The sequence below is a fragment of the Conger conger genome, chromosome 12 (genome assembly GCF_963514075.1).
Source record: "Conger conger chromosome 12, fConCon1.1, whole genome shotgun sequence".
Classification (NCBI taxonomy): domain Eukaryota; kingdom Metazoa; phylum Chordata; class Actinopteri; order Anguilliformes; family Congridae; genus Conger; species Conger conger.
Genome location: NC_083771.1, coordinates 13,139,017 through 13,158,060, shown reverse-complemented (window position 1 = coordinate 13,158,060; position 19,044 = coordinate 13,139,017). Strand labels below are relative to the sequence as shown.

At 44.4% G+C, this 19,044-nt stretch overlaps 1 protein-coding gene across 1 annotated transcript; it reads left to right on the top strand.

The window, feature by feature from the left end:
* Nucleotides 1-1,654: 1,654 nt before the first annotated feature.
* Nucleotides 1,655-19,040, top strand: LOC133141994 (piwi-like protein 1). The gene is made up of 20 exons (XM_061262897.1): nt 1,655-1,957; nt 2,173-2,275; nt 2,454-2,582; nt 3,064-3,278; nt 4,437-4,558; nt 4,839-4,919; nt 5,995-6,192; nt 7,072-7,180; nt 7,306-7,432; nt 7,775-7,892; nt 8,437-8,551; nt 9,954-10,141; nt 11,351-11,423; nt 11,550-11,750; nt 12,409-12,512; nt 12,992-13,062; nt 13,924-14,077; nt 17,075-17,200; nt 17,480-17,627; nt 18,343-19,040. Exons 1-20 carry the CDS (start codon nt 1,886-1,888, stop codon nt 18,457-18,459), a joined length of 2,571 nt encoding a protein of 856 aa, XP_061118881.1. The 5' UTR covers nt 1,655-1,885; the 3' UTR covers nt 18,460-19,040.
* Nucleotides 19,041-19,044: the final 4 nt, after the last annotated feature.

The following is a 19,044-nucleotide window of genomic DNA, read 5'->3' as shown; positions in this document are numbered from 1 at the left end:
TAAAAATAACATTTGAGAGTCACTCGGTGTGCTTGAGTCTGCTGAAGTACCTCAGTGAGAAGGTGAAAAGGCAGCACGCAGATAAGAACCCTCACAGGGAGCTCACATCACAGATGATGCTGTGAAACTCGCAGCCGATTCCAGGCCTTCACAGAGTTTCACATCAAAGGTGCTTCCACTTGTTACCCAATGCCTATGGAATCAATAAATTGATGTATACTCACCAAGCATTTTATTAGGTATTTCTTAGACTTATTTTTTAGACTTCTGCTGCTGTAGCCTATCCACTTAGAGTTATGATGTATTGTGTGTTCAGAGATGCTCTTCTGCATACCGCTGTTGTAATGTGTGGTTATTTGCATTACTGTCACTTTCCTGTGAGCTTTGACCAGTCTGGCCATTTTCTTCTGACGTCTCTCATTAACAAGGCGTTTCTGTCTGCAGAACTGCTGCTCACTGGACTTTTTCTTTTCTTATTCGCACCATTCTTTACATGTCTGCACTTGGACAGAGTAACCATGAATGCCCATTTCTAGATGTTGTAATCTATGTCAGTGACACACACCGCTAGTTATTATTCCAACCGCTTCCCATTGTTTTCTGACAGCTCTATGAGCTAAACTGGTTCACTCCTGTACTTCAGCACTGTAAAATATTTAGGATATACTTTATTTCATTTTAATTGAATGTCACTTATGTTAAGAGAAATACTGCACAGAGCTCAGGAAAGCCGAAATTGAATGTTCTTGTTTGGGGCCGCAGGGTCTCAGGAGGTTGAAGGTGCAAGCCGGTATGATTCACATCCCTAGCATTCCTCCTTTTTATTACAAGCAAGAACCGCTCCAAACAACTTGATAATTAGGTCATAGTAAGGTTGGCAATTCCCGCGATGGCTTCGTAATCGTGTCGCAGGATTACGTAACATAATTATTAAATGGATTCCATTAATTTAATTCAAAATGAATCAGAAAATACAAAATAACCTGTAAGAAACCATGTTGTATTCCAGCGGAAATCTCATGGGTAAATGTACCCAAAAGTCAATGAGCTACAAATCTACAGTAAAAGCGTGGGTTTTTTTGTGTTTTGAATGAACTGTTGCCATCTTGCGGATAAATATTGTAATACACATCTTTCCAGAAAAAGAAAGAACCTAAATTATTTATTTCCCAAAGCACTTATTAAAATCGACTGAAACCTGTTCTCTCGGACATGCCGGTTGATGGATACTTAATGAAACACCTTCTTTAGGACTTCAGTGCAGGCCCCTGACTGGTATTGAAATCTACTAGTCTCATTTTTACACACCCATTTGCTGAATCGTTGCAATATTGCGCCACTGTTTTACCCATTGTCCTATGTATTTTAAGACTTAAGGCTTTAATAAGTCTCACGCGAAAACAGCAAATATATGGCTTTGGGAAATGTACAAATCCGCTAAATTTGCATTTACTGTAGAATAAGTTCATGGACAGAATGTCAAGGTACGTACTATCAATCCAGATCAGACCCAGTGTTTTAGGCTGAATACAGGCCGCGTCCATCAGTCATTCAATTGAAAGCACTAGTTAGCGCAATCAATTAACTCAAACAATGTGACGCAAAATACGCATCATCAAATGTCCGACGTAGCCTCCACCTGTTACTTTTGGGAGCAACTGGGGTGTTAGTGGGCATTATTTATCTCCTGTTGCAGTTTAAATGGACTTTAGTGCTGAACATGGGTAGCCCTGCACAGGACTTTCGTGAGCAAGATTTTTGATAAAGAGTCAACGAGTACAGAATACGTTAAGACTTAATTGAGGGAAACTACCGACAATTTTTCCCGTCATAATTTTTGTCGGCTACTACTTGGCTTTCCTCTGGGTAACTTCTCGACTTCAAAATGAGCGACAGAGGGAGAGCAAGATCACGATCGAGGGGGAGAGCTCGGGGGCCGCGGACAGCTCCCGGCGTGGTGAGCACACTGGTTTCCTTTTTGCATCTCCTGGTGGAAACTCGTTACTGAACTCTCGTGACAGTAGTTTTAATTTGTAATGTGTTTTGAGTACGAATTACTTCCTGCGATTATACATTAGTAGTATTTAGAAAGATGGGTCACAGTTGTCCCGGTGAAATATGGGGTACAAATGTGTTACAACTATACTATTGATTTATTGTTTGATTTTCAAGCCTCCAGCTCAGGAGACTGCGCGGCCAGCTCACCTACCTGTTGAGGGAGAGATGTTGGGGCGGGGAAGACAGAAAACGGCGCCGTCAGCCGCTACATCGGAAGGTAAAGGCCTGAGACTTCGAACCGCATTGTGGAGTTGTTTTTTTTTTTTTGTTTTTTTTTGGTAGGGCTACGTGTTTAGGATTATTGGATAATTCATACTTTATTGGATAATTCGGCTGTATTCTCCAAAGTTTGTCCCTAACAACTGAACGAATGCGAATATGAATATCTATTTCAGGCCTCTGTGAGATCTCTGCTGGCTTCCAGAAAGTGACTATTGGAGAGCGAGGTCGCCGACGGCGGGATTTGCATGATGAAGGAATCAACACAAGACAGGCTATGGAACATGTGAAGGAATCGAAGTCAGGTACAATCAGAAGCTAAGTGGGTGTAAGGGAAAGGAAAGGAAAGCTTTGATTAATCGATTTTATTTGACATATTTTCAAATATGTGGTGTCAGTAACCCTTCGGCAACAGCTATACACACTACTTGGTAAAATGATCAAGGAAACAAAACACAGTCATGATGACTTATTTCCATTGTGGTCCTTGTTGTGCAAACCTTGGTTAGCACAGACAGGACCAAAATAAAAGGACATGCATACAATACATGCGCGCGTGCGCGTGCGTGTGCGTGTGTTTTTTCCCCCCACTGAAATTATTTCTAGAGCTGTCCCTGGGTACCACGGCCAAAGCATTAGATCTAAGATGGAAAAACTGTTCATATGCTTTTTGAACTGCAGTTAACCTCTCATAAATCAGTTGCTGCTCTGGGCTGGCTGTGGAGAGTACATTCTGGAAGTGCTTGTAAAGAAATGGGCTAATGTCGAGTGGGCCTCCTCCCTCAGGCACCGCCGGGTCTCCCATCGAGCTGAGGGCCAACTACTTCCGCATTCTGTCCCGACCCCAGTGGGTCCTGTTCCAGTACCACGTGGACTTCAACCCCCCCATGGAGTCCCGCCGCCTCCGGTCTGCTCTCCTCTTCCAGCACGGCGAGACGCTGGGCTCCACGCACACCTTCGACGGGGCCATCCTCTTCCTGCCCAATCGGCTCCATAACCCGGTAGGGATGCCCGAGCCACACTGCCCAGGGCCCTACTCGCGTCACGCCCGTCCACACCGAGAACGATAGCCGTAACGATAGCCAACGACAGCCGTAACTAAAGCTGTAAAAACCAATCCATGCCAAGTACTATAGCTGTAAATATAGCCATAAATAACTAGCAATAACTATAACCATGAAGGCCAATCCACATGAAGAACCATAACTATAGTTGTTAGGAGGATATTATATTACATTACATTACAAAGCCTTTAGCAAACGCTCTTATCCAAGGCGACGTACAACAAACAGTTCAACACAGGAACAGGTGTGAAGGATATATTTATTCATAGTATTGGGCAGACACCCCTAGACACCTTACAATTTGTAGAATACTGTAGTAGAGCCATGAAATGACTAGCGTGGCCAAGCTTGCGATTAATAGTCACGGGCGTGTTGAGTGTTGTTGATGTGCAGGCAGGTTTCAGTTGTCACCCGTTACACTGGCCAAATTAGCCGGCTGTGTGAATGCACTGGTTTAACCATAGATTTGACTACGATAAGATGTTTCATGCTGGGACACAGGAACAGGTTCTGCTGTCAGTTATTAACTTAAATGTAGCTAGAATATGAATTGCTAAATGATTTGGCCAATTAAATAATTTGGAGCGAAAATCTCAGATGCTGTGATTCACACTGTTGGGTTTGTAGGAAAGACTCCCATATGGAAAATAAATGCATTTTTCAAAGGAATTTTTAATATGTATTTTAAATGCATGTCAAACTGTGGAAAAATTGGCCTTTTCATATTCAGAAATGTTACAAATGTATTACATTTATTTGTATTACCTTTATAATTTGTTATGTAGCTGATGCTTTTATCCAAAGCAACTTATTTTATTTATTGCTCAATCCCCCCTGGAGAAATGCAGGGTTAAGGGCCTTGCTCAAGGTTCCAACAGCGGTGCGGATCTTATCGTGGCTACACCGGGGCTTGAACTGCCAACCTTCCGGGTCCCAGTCACGTAGGTCTTAGTCACTAGGTTACAGGCTGTCCCCATTTTGAAATCCATTTGGAATACTCGGAAATCTGTTTCAGAAATACATTTCATGTATTCTGAATTTTTAACCATTGTGACATTAGTCTGAAATGCATATTAAACTGTATTTGACACACAGGAGACTGTTCTCTTGAGCGAAACCAGGCAAGGCGAGAAGGTCCGTATCACAGTGACTCTGACCTCTGAACTTTTGCCGACTTCCCCAGTTTGTCTGCAGTTCTACAACATCATCTTCAGAAGGTCAGCCTTTCTCCACCCGGCACCTCCACTCTGTTTTGGGCAAATGGCTACAGATATCATTTCCTCCGAGAGTCTCTTATAAAAAATACTTTTTATTAAAAAAAGTGAATAAAGGTATAAAAACAAAGTGGAGATAAAAATGAACAAAGGTATTTTACACAACTCTTTGGGAGATTTCTAAACCACATAGAATCTGGTCCGTGTAGAATTTCCAGCATGGAGATTATGGTGAATTGGGGTGTATGTATTTAAATTGTGGTGTGGTTTTCCTTTGTGTCAGAGTGCTGAGGATACTGAACATGCAGCAGATCGGCCGCCATTACTACAACCCCAATGAGCCACTGGACATCCCCCAACACAGGTGACCTCCTGCAACACTGGAGAGGGGATGGCTTTGTGCAATGTTTGTGCAATGGGGCGGCCTGTAGCATAGTGGTTAAGGTAAATGACTGGGACACGCAAGGTCGGTGGTTCTAATCCCGGTGTAGTCACAATAAGATCTGCTTAGTCTAATCAACTGTACGTTGCTCTGGATGAGAGCGTCTGCGAAATGCCAATAATGTAATCTAATATAAAGAATAGCTACAGAGCACAATAATTCATTGGACAGTGACATGTTTTGTTGTTATTTTTGTTCTGTCCTCTAGCAGTTTTGAGTTTGAAAGGATACAATGACAATGCGGTTGAAGTGCAGGACTACAGAACCAAAATAATAGAAAATGTGACACTATCCAATTAATTATGGTGCTCACTATCTGGAAATGCATACAAACCTAAATCCAGACTAAATGGAAATGAATGAATGTGAAATATGTTAAATATGAACCGCACCAGTTACTGCTGGACTGGTCATTTGTATCTTGCACCTTGTGATATTACCCTGTGCACAAGGCTTGAAGTGTATTGCAGTTTGCCTGCCCCAGCTGCGCAAAAAGTACTCTGACTTGCGCAGTGCAGGTGGTGGACCACAGAAAAGAGGCTGATGTGCATTCAGTGAATACCTTGATTCCCCAAATGAAAAGCTTTATCTTGCTGTTCTAATAAGGTGATGGTATTTGAGGCCTCTTAACGGAAAACGCCTGGGAAATATACCTTTTTTTTCAACTTACGCAGACTTAGTCAAGATGTTAATTTTTGTGGATTCACTGGTTCAATTTCCATGTTAGCATAACGTGTTAGCTTAGCATAAAGACTTAAAGCCTATCGGAGTCGGTCGCCTACCTCCTCCAAAATGAAGAAACAGCAACTCCGAAGCAGTCTCATTTACACAAGGTATAGTGTGTATTTCAAATAGTAAAAGCAAGAGATGTTGTTTTTGGGTAGGTTGTGGGTTCCTTATTTAGCTGACCCCTTTTATCGCTTTGGATAATAGCATCTGCTAAATAACAGATGAATAATAGCGATGATAATAAGTGATGCCGGTTTTCCGTCCGCAGGCTGACGATCTGGTCCGGCTTCTGCACGGCCATCCTGCAGTACGAGTCGGGGGTGATGCTCTGCATGGATGTGAGCCACAAGGTGCTACGCAGTGAGACGGTTCTGGCCTTCATGTACGGCCTCCGGCAGCAGCACGGCGACCGCTACTTCATGGAGGCCTGCACCAAAGAGCTGGTGGGCCTCATCGTCCTCACAAAGTAAGGCACTGCTGTAAGCCAGGCGCCCCCCGGTGTTGGGAGTCTGTGCGGACGCGTCGCGGTGATCGGACCCGGCTCGAATTCGTAATTGTTTTGGATTCGAATACCGTTCAACACTTTACTGAGCTTGCCTGATGTATTGGAACCTATGAAACGCTCTCACTGCAAACCGTGCCTTCTGGTCCTCTTGGTTGGCTCTATTGCACCAGACGAGATCAATCGAGCACAGAAAAGTGTTTGAATCCAAAGCAATTATGCATTTGACTAACTTTCTGGGGCCTAGTTTTGGTATAGTTTTGGTCTTTGTGTATGTTCCGGAGCAGACCGTTTTTGTTTGAAGAATATTAGATGATTCCAAGTTTCTCTCAACCTCTACAATGGCAAGTATGGGGCTCTGGTGTTTCTGCTCTGAAGCAAAATGGTGCACTTCAAGTTGTTCGACAAAAGCCACTGATACAATGACATGCTGTAAGAGGATGTATTACCCAGTTATTGAATTAGAATGTTTAGTCTCTCTTCTATGGTGTGTGTAACCGGAGTCCACTGTTGGTGGCTAAAGAAAGTGGGTGCAGCTTATTTCAAGGTTGTTTCATAACCTCTTGGATGTGAAAGGCTTTTGCCACTTGAGACCTGAAAGAACATATTGGAACTGTATAAAAACTGTTATATATCCTTGATTTTCAGAGGTGCTGCACAAAAGCTTTTGTTGATGCATGTATTGCAGTATATATCAATCTTTTTGTATGCTCAGAACCACATTACAATACTAGCTTCTTCTTGGAGTCATTTGAAATGTATTTATTTCTGTAAACTTTCTCTAAGTATATGCTCAATGTTGGGAGTGTGTATCAGAAGTTTTCATTATGCATTTCAACCAAGGTACAACAACAAAACATACAGGATCGATGAAATCGCCTGGGACCACACTCCGAGAAACACATTCAAGAAGGGGGGCCAGGACGTCTCGTTTAAAGAGTACTACAGGGCGGTGCGTTATGCCTCTGGTGTGGGGTGTATGAGTGTGGGGTGTGTGGGTGTGGGTCATTGCTGGCTGTAATGAATTAAAATGGAAACCCTATAATTTTTAAGGCAGAGATTTTGTAAATACTGCAGCAATACAACCTGGACATCAGGGATGACAACCAGGTGCTGCTGGTCAGCCAGGTGAAGAGGCTGGGCCCTGCCGGAGCTCCGCCTCCTGGGCCAGCCCTGCTGGTGCCAGAGTTCTGCTACCTCACAGGTGTGACGAATCATGATCCACTGTCCCCTGCTCCCTCCCTCTGCCCCCGCTCTCTCATTCCCTCTTCTGGATTCTGGGTTTTATTGGAGTGACTGGTTATCCCTTGCTGCTAAGGTACATCATGTTGCCAATGCATCCATCTCTTGCACTCATTTGCTCAATCTCTTCTTGCCCTTCACTCTCTTTTTCTGCCACCCCTTTCTCTCTCACTGCCCTTTTTTTCTCTTCTTTGTATCCTTTGTTCTTTTTCTTTCCCTCCTGGCCTCCCTCGCTTCAGTCACTTGATCACCGTTGTCATTGGCTGCTCCCGCAGACCACGTGACGCTTGTCACCTTGACGCAGGTCTGACGGACAGGATGCGGCAGGACTTCGGCATTATGAGGGACCTGTCCCACCACACCCGCCTGAACCCGCAGGACCGGGACCAACGCCTGAACCGCTTCATCGGGACCATCAACAGGTACGCGTCCTCTCAAGCCACAGGCCTTCAGGCCGGTTTACAGTTGGGTGATGTGTGATCAGATGATGGGCATCACAACATTGTCTCCAACTTTCCATTATCGCTCGACTTTTTCAACGCTGTCACTCAAAGAGTATAAAGTAGGAACGCATCGCCGAAGTGGAGTCATTTGGGTGGCACGGCGGTGCAGTGGATAGCCGCAAGAAGGTCCAGGGTTTGAATCCCAGCCGTGCCTGTGAGGGTTTCCTGTCCGGGTACTCAGATTAGGCTACGGGAGGGCGTTGCAGCACAAGAGCATGTGTGCACAGTCAGCCTACCCTGTATAAATACAGGTTAATAAAATAAGAAATAATTGTGAGCACAAGACCCTGAAGAGTACTTGATGACTGATACTGCATGTGATTGCCCTTGGAGACAGCTGAAAGGGGAGGAGTACTGAGCGCGTTCTGTACAACTCTCTGAAATGGGAGGGGTACTTAATGCTGTGCCCCTCGGACAGTAGAAAGGGGAGGGGTACTGACTGAGACGCCCTCTCCCCTTGCAGAAACCCTGAAGCTCAGGCAGAGCTCAACAATTGGGGTCTCACCTTTGACAAGCAGTCTGTGAGAATCCAGGCTCGGATCCTCCCAGATGAAAAACTGCTCCAGGGTCGCACCACGGTACGTGAGCCCTGACATACTGCTGAACTTTATTACCCCCTGTGGTGGAAATATGAGTATTTTGGAGAAGATGGCAAGTATGGCTAGAAACTAATAATATATATTTTACAATGAACAATATGGCCATGAAAATTGTGTTAAGGCCTAGTAGTAGATCACCGTATCCATAATTAAACAGTACCCTCAAGATGTATGGTAACTGTAGAGTGGTATAGGTGTATAGGTGAATACTCTATTCTGATTGGATGCTAGGTTATTTCCATATGATCTTTCAATGTTTGCTAGATGTCCCAGTCAAGCCTAATCACCATTCTAAATTCATACGTTGCCTGCTATTTTCTGAAACTTAAGGAGAGATCCAAAGCCATCAGTGTGATGCACGTTAAAAGGTTGTTTTTTTTTGTAATTGACCACTACTTTGCCATGCCAATAAAGCGATTTCCATTTAAAAATTGTGAAATGGTTTTGTGAAGTACCTTAAGCCTCTAATGTTTTGCTAGTTTGCTTGCTAGCGAATGTTGATGTGTATGTGATGTTCTGAAATGGTTGTTTGTAAATGCACAACTCTCAATTATCTAATCTTTTTCTTTAGCTAGTGCGTAGCTATCACCAGCACAAAACTGAGAAGCTGGCTACATAGATAAATAGTGTGATATACTTGTGTAATTACGAATAAGAAACCAGTTTAGGCCTCGTTTAAAACCTTAAATTTAACCAAGATAAAAAAAGATTTGTTGATTTAGTTTTATCTTTGGTAAAAGACCATGGCATAAGCGGAATAATTCACTCCGAGGTGGTCGTTACAGTTTTAATGCACCCCGTGGAGGCAACCACCCTCTGACTCCAAATACAATCTCCACAGATAAACACAAAGGCTAAAACCAAGACTAGACACTCACTGCTCTTTTGTGTGTCATGCAAAACAAAACCGCTGAGAAATGGACACTAGTCAGTCATCCATTAACTTGATTTAGCCCAGCTGAAAATGAGGGCACTCGACACAAAAACAGTGGTTTCCACTCCATTTAAATCCAGCACATCAAACGGTTCCTATTAAGCCAGTGGTGCCCAATCTTATCCTAAAAGGGCCGGCATGGGTGCAGGTTTTTGTTTTAACCCAGCAGTAACACACCTGATTATACTAATGAAATAATTGTGGTCTTTAATCAAGACCTTGATGAGTAGAATCAGCCGTCTTAGTCCTGTGCTAAAACAACAACCTGCACACACACTGGCCCTTTCTGGATAAGGTTGGACACCCCTGTTTTAAGCAGTTTGCTCCACCCTTACTGGTACGCAACAAGCGACAACCCAGCACGCTTAAGCAGTGCTGACCCACCCTTCTTTGCCCCCTCTATCAGCCTCAGTTCCTGTTGCAATAACCCCCATCTGCCCCTTTCAGTTCCAGTACAAACCAATGATGGCCGATTGGACGAGGGAGATGCGGGGGTTGCCCCTGACCAGCTCCCCGCCCCTGGAGCGCTGGCTGCTGTTCTTCACCCCCCGCAACGGGGGCCTCGCCCAGTCCCTCCTGCAGACCCTCAATCGGGTGTGCCCGCCCATGGAAATGAGGATGATGAGACCGGGCATGTGAGGGCGCCTTATTGGCCCATCTCTATAGTGGCAGTTATTGTGTAATGTAATGAACCTTTTAAAGATAAGCTAACATGGAACATGGAGCGGCACTGGCTTCCGTGATGTGACGTATACACGAGTGAAACAAATGTTTCGGTGGAGTATTTGAAGGGCGGGTAGTTGATTATAACTCATAACTGACACTGAGGGGCATGAATTGAGGAGTGCTGCTGTGTGAAAAGGATTTTGATTGGAGGGGAACAGAAAATTCAGACATTTGACCAACATACATGCCCGCTGGTACACAATGACGTAAAATCGTGTTTCAGGAAGAGGATGGGGGAAACTTTGGTGTGAAAATACAGAAGTATAACGATTTAATGTGGAATTTTTGTGGAATATATCCTTCAAGGTGTGTTCCTATGGTTTTTACTAAATTGAGAAAAAAGTGATTTTTATCCAGTGCAAAATATATAAATATATATATTTTCAAAGACCATCACTAAATGGTTCCACCCATTTTGGGGTTTAAATTGTTGCAACCTCCTTCAAGCTGTATAATCTTCAAAGTGTGAAAGTGTACGTCTACATTCTAAAAGGGTAACTCCAAGAAATTATTTAATTTTCTTTCCTTAAAGGCGGACTATTCTTATAGTCTGACTCTAGTATTTATAGTCAGACTATAATTTCTTTCATTGCTTTATTCCTGTGTTCCATTCTCAACCCGCCTCTCTGTTGCAAGTGACAGCGTGCCTTGATAGCAATAAGCTGAGAAACTGCAGTCTAATATGATTCATAAAACATCAGCTTTAGTAGTCGCTTTCCACACAGGCCATTTAGCTAGCTTTTTAAGTGACTTTACTTGTGTTCGTATTTAGTTGGATACAGTGGAAAGTTTATCGTAGTAATGACTGAGCATGTTTGTTTCATTTTCAAAGTTAAAATCCTGCATAGTATACCTTAAGAGCAGATTGTCATTTCAAATGTCTCTACTTTAGCCCCGAAAAAATGCACTGAACCCAAGCCCCAACAATTTTACCTGGGTTTATCTCCTTCCCTTTACCCCTTTACTGAGAATGGACTCACAAAATTAAAATGACACCTCTCCAAACCTTCAGTTAAGTTTTAAATACTGTTTTGATGGCCGTGAAAATTAAGGAAAGGTGTGGGTTGAATCCAGCCTTCAGTTTAGATTTGTTTTCCCTCTTCTTCCCCCTGGAACAGGATTGAATACGAGGACAGACAGGAGTCCCTCATGAGGGCCCTGCAGCAGAACGTGGGTCCTGGGACCCAGATGGTAACTAAAGAACCTCATTGAGAGAGAGTGGCACTGTATCCAGGTTGTCATTGTGTAGAGCCTGCGTAATGCCATACGCTGATTCGGCAGCATTGCTTCCTGATTGCCTCCACGTTGCTTTCCCAGGTCGTGGTCATCCTTCCCACCAACCGCAAGGACAAGTACGACTGCGTGAAGAAATACCTGTGCGTTCAGTGCGCCACGCCCAGCCAGTGTGTGGTGGCTCGAACCCTCAGCCGGCCCCAGGCCCTCATGACCATCGCCACCAAGATCGCCCTCCAGATCAACTGCAAGATGGGAGGCGAGCTGTGGTACGTGGAAATACCGGTAAGCTCATCTCCGATCCCGGGGCTTTCGAGCAGTGGTCCTCAGTCCTGGTCCTGGAGAGCTGCGGGGTGTGCTGGGGTCCTCACTCCTGGTCCTGGAGAGCTGCAGGGTGTGCTGGCTTTTGTTGTCGCCCTAATATCAGCCACCAATTCAGATACAAGAAACCAGGTGAGGTGAGTTAAGTGTGTAATCCTAGATAAATTTAGTGCTGAGTAATAACAAAAGCCAACACCCCCTGCGGCTCACCACTGCGTCAGAGGAACATTCCCTTATCAGTCCAATGGCTGAGATCCAGGAAGGCAGGCTGTATAACATGCACGTATATGTTGTCTGTCAATGGCACTGCTGTTAACTCCACATGTTTCATATGGGATTGATGTAATCTTTTTAATTGGAGAACGTATCCTATAGCCTAGTAACTAAGGTGCTTGACCTGAAAGGTTGGTGGTACTAGCCCCAGTGTAGCCCCAGTAAGATCAGTGCTGCTGTTGGGCCCTTGAGCAAGGCCCTTAACCTCATATTGCTCCAGGGATAATTGGCCCCTCCTAATGTCTAATCTGTAAGTCACTTTGGATAAAATCTTCATCTAATTAACTGATCATGGCAATAAGTCATAAAAATTGTTGTCCATCACTGACCTTTGACCTCTGACCCACAGCTGGATTTTTTGATGGTGGTGGGAATCGACTGTTACCACGACACTGCTGCTGGGAAGCGTTCCATCGGGGCTCTGGTGGCCAGTCTCAACAAGGATATGACCCAGTCAGTCCCACGTCCCTCTCCTCATGTTCACCACATGTCGCTGGCCGCAGTGGCTTTCTGTAGTGGCCAGTTTCGTGTGTGTGTGTGTGTGTGTGTGTGTGTGTGTGTGTGTGTGTGTGTGTGTGTGTGTGTGTGTGTGTGTGTGTGTGTGTGTGTGTGTGTGTGTGTGTGTGTGTGTGTGTGTGTGTGTGTGTGTGTGTGTGTGTGTGTGTGTGTGTATCTGGCTTGCCGGTTCGATCCCTCGGCCCTTGGTGTGTCGATGTGTCCTAACCCTCCAATTGCTCCAAATGAGCTGGTCGGTTCCAGCATGGTGTGAGAGCGAGTATGTGTGTTTGAATGAATTAATGAGGCACTAATTATGTTCTGCATTAATGAATGCATTCCATTTACCATTTGCCATGGGGACCAGTTAACTGGTCAACGCCAGAGGGAAGAGGTATGTGTGTGAGCCATGCGTTTACCCTCCTCCTCTCTCCCAGGTGGTACTCCAAATGCGTGCTCCAGAGTCGCGGGCAGGAGATCATGGACGGCCTGAAGGGGGCGCTGCAAGGCAGGTCTCATCCCGTAAACTGCCGTTTCAGAGTAGCTGCTGATGGGGGAAACGGCGAGAGAACAGAAATGTACAATTACTTGGCTGTTGTAATGGACTTTAATCAATTTAATATTTGTTTCTGCCTTCGAAAATAAATCCTGGGGAAACGACAAATCCGCTAGCTGGCATTGTTAGACTGAAGTCACGTCCATTTGTATTAAGGCGTTGGTGGCAAACTAAATGGAATGCTCATTTAAAATTGTTCAATAGTAACTTTTTTGGCCTTAAACTTAACCCAAGTTAAGTTCTGTCTTTCCCTGATGGAAATGAGTTTAGATGAACGTTTCGGATGGTCCCTGAGCAGGAATGGGGTTTGTATTTAACGCTGGATGGCCCCTTGGCAGGAATGGGGTTTGTATCTAACGCTGGATGGCCCCTGGCAGGGATGGGGTTTGTATCTAACGCTGGATGGCCCCTGAGCAGGGATGGGGTTTGTATCTAACGCTGGATGGCCCCTGAGCAGGGATGGGGTTTGTATCTAACGCTGGATGGCCCCTGAGCAGGGATGGGGTTTGTATTTAACGCTGGATGGCCCCTGAGCAGGCATGGGGTTTGTATCTAACGCTGGATGGCCCCTGAGCAGGGATGGGGTTTGTTTTTAACGCTGGATGGCCCCTGAGCAGGCATGGGGTTTGTATCTAACGCTGGATGGCCCCTGAGCAGGGATGGGGGTTGTATTTAACGCTGGCTGGCCCCTGAGCAGGATTGGGGGTTGTATTTAACGCTGGCTGGCCCCTGAGCAGGAATGGGGGTTGTATTTAACGCTGGCTGGCCCCTGAGCAGGAATGGGGGTTGTATTTAATGCTGTACGCCCCTCAGGCGCCCTGCTGTCCTGGATGAGGCGGAACCAGAAGCCGCCCACGCGCATCATCGTGTACCGGGACGGGGTGGGCGACGGCATGCTGGAGAGCGTGGTGAGCTACGAGGTGAAACAGATCCGCGACTGCATCAAGTCCACCCTGGGGGACTACCTGTGAGTCGGGCTGGCACTTCTCACAAAGAGAAATAAGGGACACATTAATTTTTTGGGGGGGGGGGGGGGGGGTCCGGGGCTCCGGGGCATGCTCACCTGGGAAGATATTTTGAAAAAGCTGGCTTTTAACGCTCCTGTTATGTTCAACTTTAGGGAACAGCAATAATGTTCCTGGGTCAAATTGACCCGGTGCATGTTTCACCATCTGAAAATAGTTTCAAAATATATTTTTCTCCATAAACATTACATTACATTACATTACATTACATTACATTACATTATTGGCATTTGGCAGACGCTCTTATCCAGAGCGACGTATAACGAAGTGCATACCCATAACCAGGGCTAAGTGCGCTTTTATTTTTATTTCTTTATTTTTTACTTTTTTTTAAATCAACAAATAAACAAACAACAAAGCAAAAGTGACCAAACATAACTATCCAAATACTGGTTACCTAGCCAACTAAAAATGCCAAAACACTACGTAAATCACAAAGACAACAATTAAGGTTCACAGGGAGGGGGAGGTAGGGAGGGATGGGGAGAGGTGCTGCTTGAAGAGGTGCGTCTTCAGTTTGCTCTTGAAGGTGGGGAGAGATTCTACAGTTCTGACCTCAACGGGGAGTTCGTTCCACCACCGTGGAGCCAGAACAGACCGTAGTCGTGAGCGTGAGGTGGAGGTTCGGAGAGGGGGAGGTGCCAAGCGGCCTGTGGAGGTCTGGCAGGGGTGTAGGGTCTGATGACCCTGATAAACATTATCTTTAGCTCAATTAATATCAATTTAATTAATATTTAGTGTAATCAAGTTTTTCACCTCTTACAGATCATGGTTTGCTGATGAGAATCAATTCGTTTTCCATTTAAAAAATTTTTTTTCAAAAATGAATCATCCACCACATTTGCTTCAACACATTATTTTGTTTTTTTTCCCCAACATTTTTGAAATAGTTTCTGTTATGGGGGCATGTTGATTAATTCAAACGACACATCTCTTCTGTTAGGTGTCAAACTGTCCCTTTAAATTCAAATATGCATGTTGAAACTACATTACATTTTTGACTGTTTACAACAGGAAACCTGAATAAGAAAGGTGTGTGTGTGTGTGTGTGTGTGTGTGTGTGTGTGTGTGTGTGTGTGACCACATGTTCTGTGCAAATTAATTTTTTGCACTTGAAGCATGGTGCTCCTCCAACTGGCTTACCAGTGTAAACCTGCATGTTCAATGCATAGCTTGAACAACCTGCCCAGATCTGTATGCCATATTTTGCTGGCTTTGAAGGCATATGTTGCCTAAAGGGGCAGCGACCAGGCTTTCATCCACGGTGACATTAGGACCTGAGTAGTGGCAGCCGCTCTACCCACTTCTCCCACACTGTCCTAATAGCTGCCAGCTTATCTCTCTCCCGTCTGCCAGCTCTTTTCTCCCGATTATCAAACCTGATGAGAAAATATGTAAGATCTCCAAAGACATGGTGGCTCAGAGTATGGCCCTGCCTGTCTCTGCAACCCACAAGCTGGCTGTCGATTCACCTTTGGACTTATAAACCCCCACCAGGATGAGAAGCCCCAAATAAGCATGTAAGTGCTTATTGTCCAGTTCTCTCCACTCCTGCCCAAAAACACGCCTCGCTTCTAAATTTGTCATTTCTGGAACAATTTTCCGGATTGAATCAGGAATGACCAACTCAAAAGCAGATTTTATATCCGTGACACAAGTCACTGCCATCCTAGTGGGCCCTGGTGAGCCCTGAAGCCTGTTCGGGGATGAGAAATATTTTTGATATGAATGACTTTCCTGGAGTTGATGGGTGTGAGACATTACCCACATCTGAAAATGCATCATCATGATCAGAATTGATCTCAAGATAATCTTCAGAAACTTCCTCCTCTACTTCACTATCCTGACCAAAGATGTGTTCCAGAGCCTCTTGGCCTATCATATTGAGCCTCTCTTCTGCTCATATTGCTCATCTTTTCAACCTCTGAGACCGTACAGAGGCATAATGTTGGTAGAACTACATGCGGGGGCCTTTTTATATGTTGCCCATCCTCCCTGAGTGTGGGCGGAGTTTTCCCGTTCTCATCTTAGGTAGAATGATATTTGATACATTTTGCATTTTCCCTGCAGAAAGTGAGGGAAGGGATGTAGTTGGGGTCCAGGAACAAATTGTCTGTGTCTGTGTCTGTGTCTGTGTCTGTGTCTGTGTCTGTGTCTGTGTCTGTGTCTGTGTCTGTGTCTGTGTCTGTGTCTGTGTCTGTGTCTGTGTCTGTGTCTGTGTCTGTGTCTGTGTCTGTGTGAAAAGATTTTGATAATTTTAGCCTTTGTGTCCTCCATTATCACTGCCGGGGCAAATTGACCCGAACAGTATGTGTGTAATATAAACATGCGGGGGGGGGGGGGGGGGTTGCAAACGCGTTAAATTAGTAATTTTTCATGTTCATTACAGTAATTAAGCCCAGCAGAAAAGGTTTCATGCTCCAAAAATTATTTTTCTATTTTTCCTGGATTTTTAAACTTTTAAACGGGTCAATTTCACCCGCAACATAACAGGAGGGTTAAATGCCAATTTTGATCCTTGAAGCTGATTACAACCCAAAAATGGATCTATAATGATATTACACATTTGTAAAACTGCCTACCTCTGGCAGAGAAATAGGTTTCGACCAGCAGTTTCCTTTGGAAATTTATGTGCTTTTTAATTGGTCAATATTCATCTGTAATCTAGCCTATTCTTCCAATATTTAGATAATGTTATGATGATGTAAAGTGGTCTAGTTTTGATTTGTAAATGTGGTTTTGTCTGAAAATATGGAACAAATGGCGTTCCACATTGTTTAAGAACGGAACGCAATACGTTATTGCCGATTACGGGACGATGACATATTATATGGAACAGGCAACCCTATCTATGATTGACTTGGGGGGAAGGCTGGCGTTCCTACCCTTCGCTGTGTATCTGATTTCTGACCTCCTCCACTCTCCCTTGCCCACCCCAGGCCCAAACTGGCTGTCATTGTGGTGAAGAAGAGAATCAGCTCCAGGTTCTTCGCCCAGATGGACAGGAACCTGACCAACCCGCCACCAGGAACGGTCATCGACACAGACGTCACGCGTCCTGAATGGTCAGTGCCTTAGCCTGCAGGAAATGTCCCAAAATGCACCCTGGGGGATTGGGATGGGGGTGGGGAGGTACCAGTACAGCTTATGTCAGGGGTCTGAAACTCCAGTCCTGTCTGCAGGTATTCATAATTTATTTTCAGCAGCCAGTTAAGGCCTTGAGAAAAAGGAGTACAGATTCCCTTACTGTGTTACTGTCCCTAAAGCCAATTGCCGGCACTGAAAACCAGCAGACTCTGTAGCTCGCCAGGACAAGGCTGGTCTTATCACTGATATTATTCCAGGTACGATTTCTTCATTGTGAGCCAAGCGGTGCGAATGGGGAGCGTCACGCCCACGCACTACAATGTGGTGTATGACAGCAGCGGGCTGAAGCCTGACCACATGCAGAGACTCACCTACAAACTCTGTCACATGTATTACAACTGGCAGGTAAACGTGCCCCCGTTCAAACGCACATACCCACATTCAAACGATGATGAACCGCAGGCTCACATTGCATTGCAAAGGAAAAATCTGACACTAGATAATTAGCAAGCTAGCTAGCTAGCACACGTTTTCACTAACGAATTCAATTAAAAAGTGGAAGTCAAAATATTATCTAAAATTACAAAGCATTTAGCAGATGCTCTTATCCCGAGTGACATACAACAAAATATCTACTTGTTAAACACTGTGGTAGTAAGCAAGACTTATGTAATCTAGTAAGCTAGCTACCCTTTTGCAGTGTAGCTAGTTTCCATTTTTGTTTTAGCTAGCGAACTAGCTGCCTTTTAGGCACATGCCTAGCTCGCTTTTTACTACGGCTATGGGACTATTTGGCACGTCTAGCTGTCCCCAAATTGGAGCTGGTTATCTAGCCAGCTAAAATCAGACTCTTGGCTAGTTAAATAGCTAGGCAATATGTTGGGTGGCTTTTTGGAGCAGTTGGCTTGCTAGGTCGCTTAGCAAGGCACTTGGAGGCACATGGCGATATGAGAAATAACTAGCCAAGTATCTTGCATTAATATTGAACTAATTAACAAGCATGTAAATGTAAGAAACAGTTTTTGTATTTTTTAAATTTATTTTTTTTTTCAAATATTACATCAACAAACAAACTGAGAGCATCTTTCCAGGATCATGACCGATTTATGCTCTGTTGCAGGGGATCATTCGAGTGCCAGCCCCCTGCCAGTACGCACACAAGCTGGCCTTCCTGGTTGGCCAGAGCATCCACAAGGAGCCCGACCCATCTCTGGACGACCTGCTCTATTACCTGTGATGAAAGGAGCCTCATGGCATAGCCAGTAAACCTGCATGGTCAGGCATGCCAACAGTCAGATTCATGTATCACGGTTTCATTTTGCAGGAAAAATGTATGTATTTTTGTGTAAAGTTAAGGTTTGTTTTTTGGAATTTGTGCATCTGGGTTTATGGGGGAACCTTAATTATGAAGTTGTGAATTGAGAAGAATAATGTTTTGGGGAATACATTTCCTTTTTTTTTTTTTTTTTTTGGTCTATCTTCTAACTTTATTCCCACAAATATTATTTTATAACTGTTTTGTTAAAGTTAATATTTCCAGGAAACTCCTGTGTTTGTTTTATTTTTTATGTTTCATGCTGTTTCAGGGCATTGAAAGCCAGTCTCTTCCTGAATTGTATACCAAAGAAAGATGGAGCCAGTAATTCAATTCTGCTCCCGGATAATCATCCAAACAACTGCTAAAACCTAAATGAGCTGACAATGAACATGGTCTCTGGCTTTCCCTTGCAGCATTGTGAAGTGATGCACAAAATGAACTGTTACGTTGTGTATATGAAATTCCTTTGGTGGTTCCTGTAAAATGAAATTCAACATACAATGA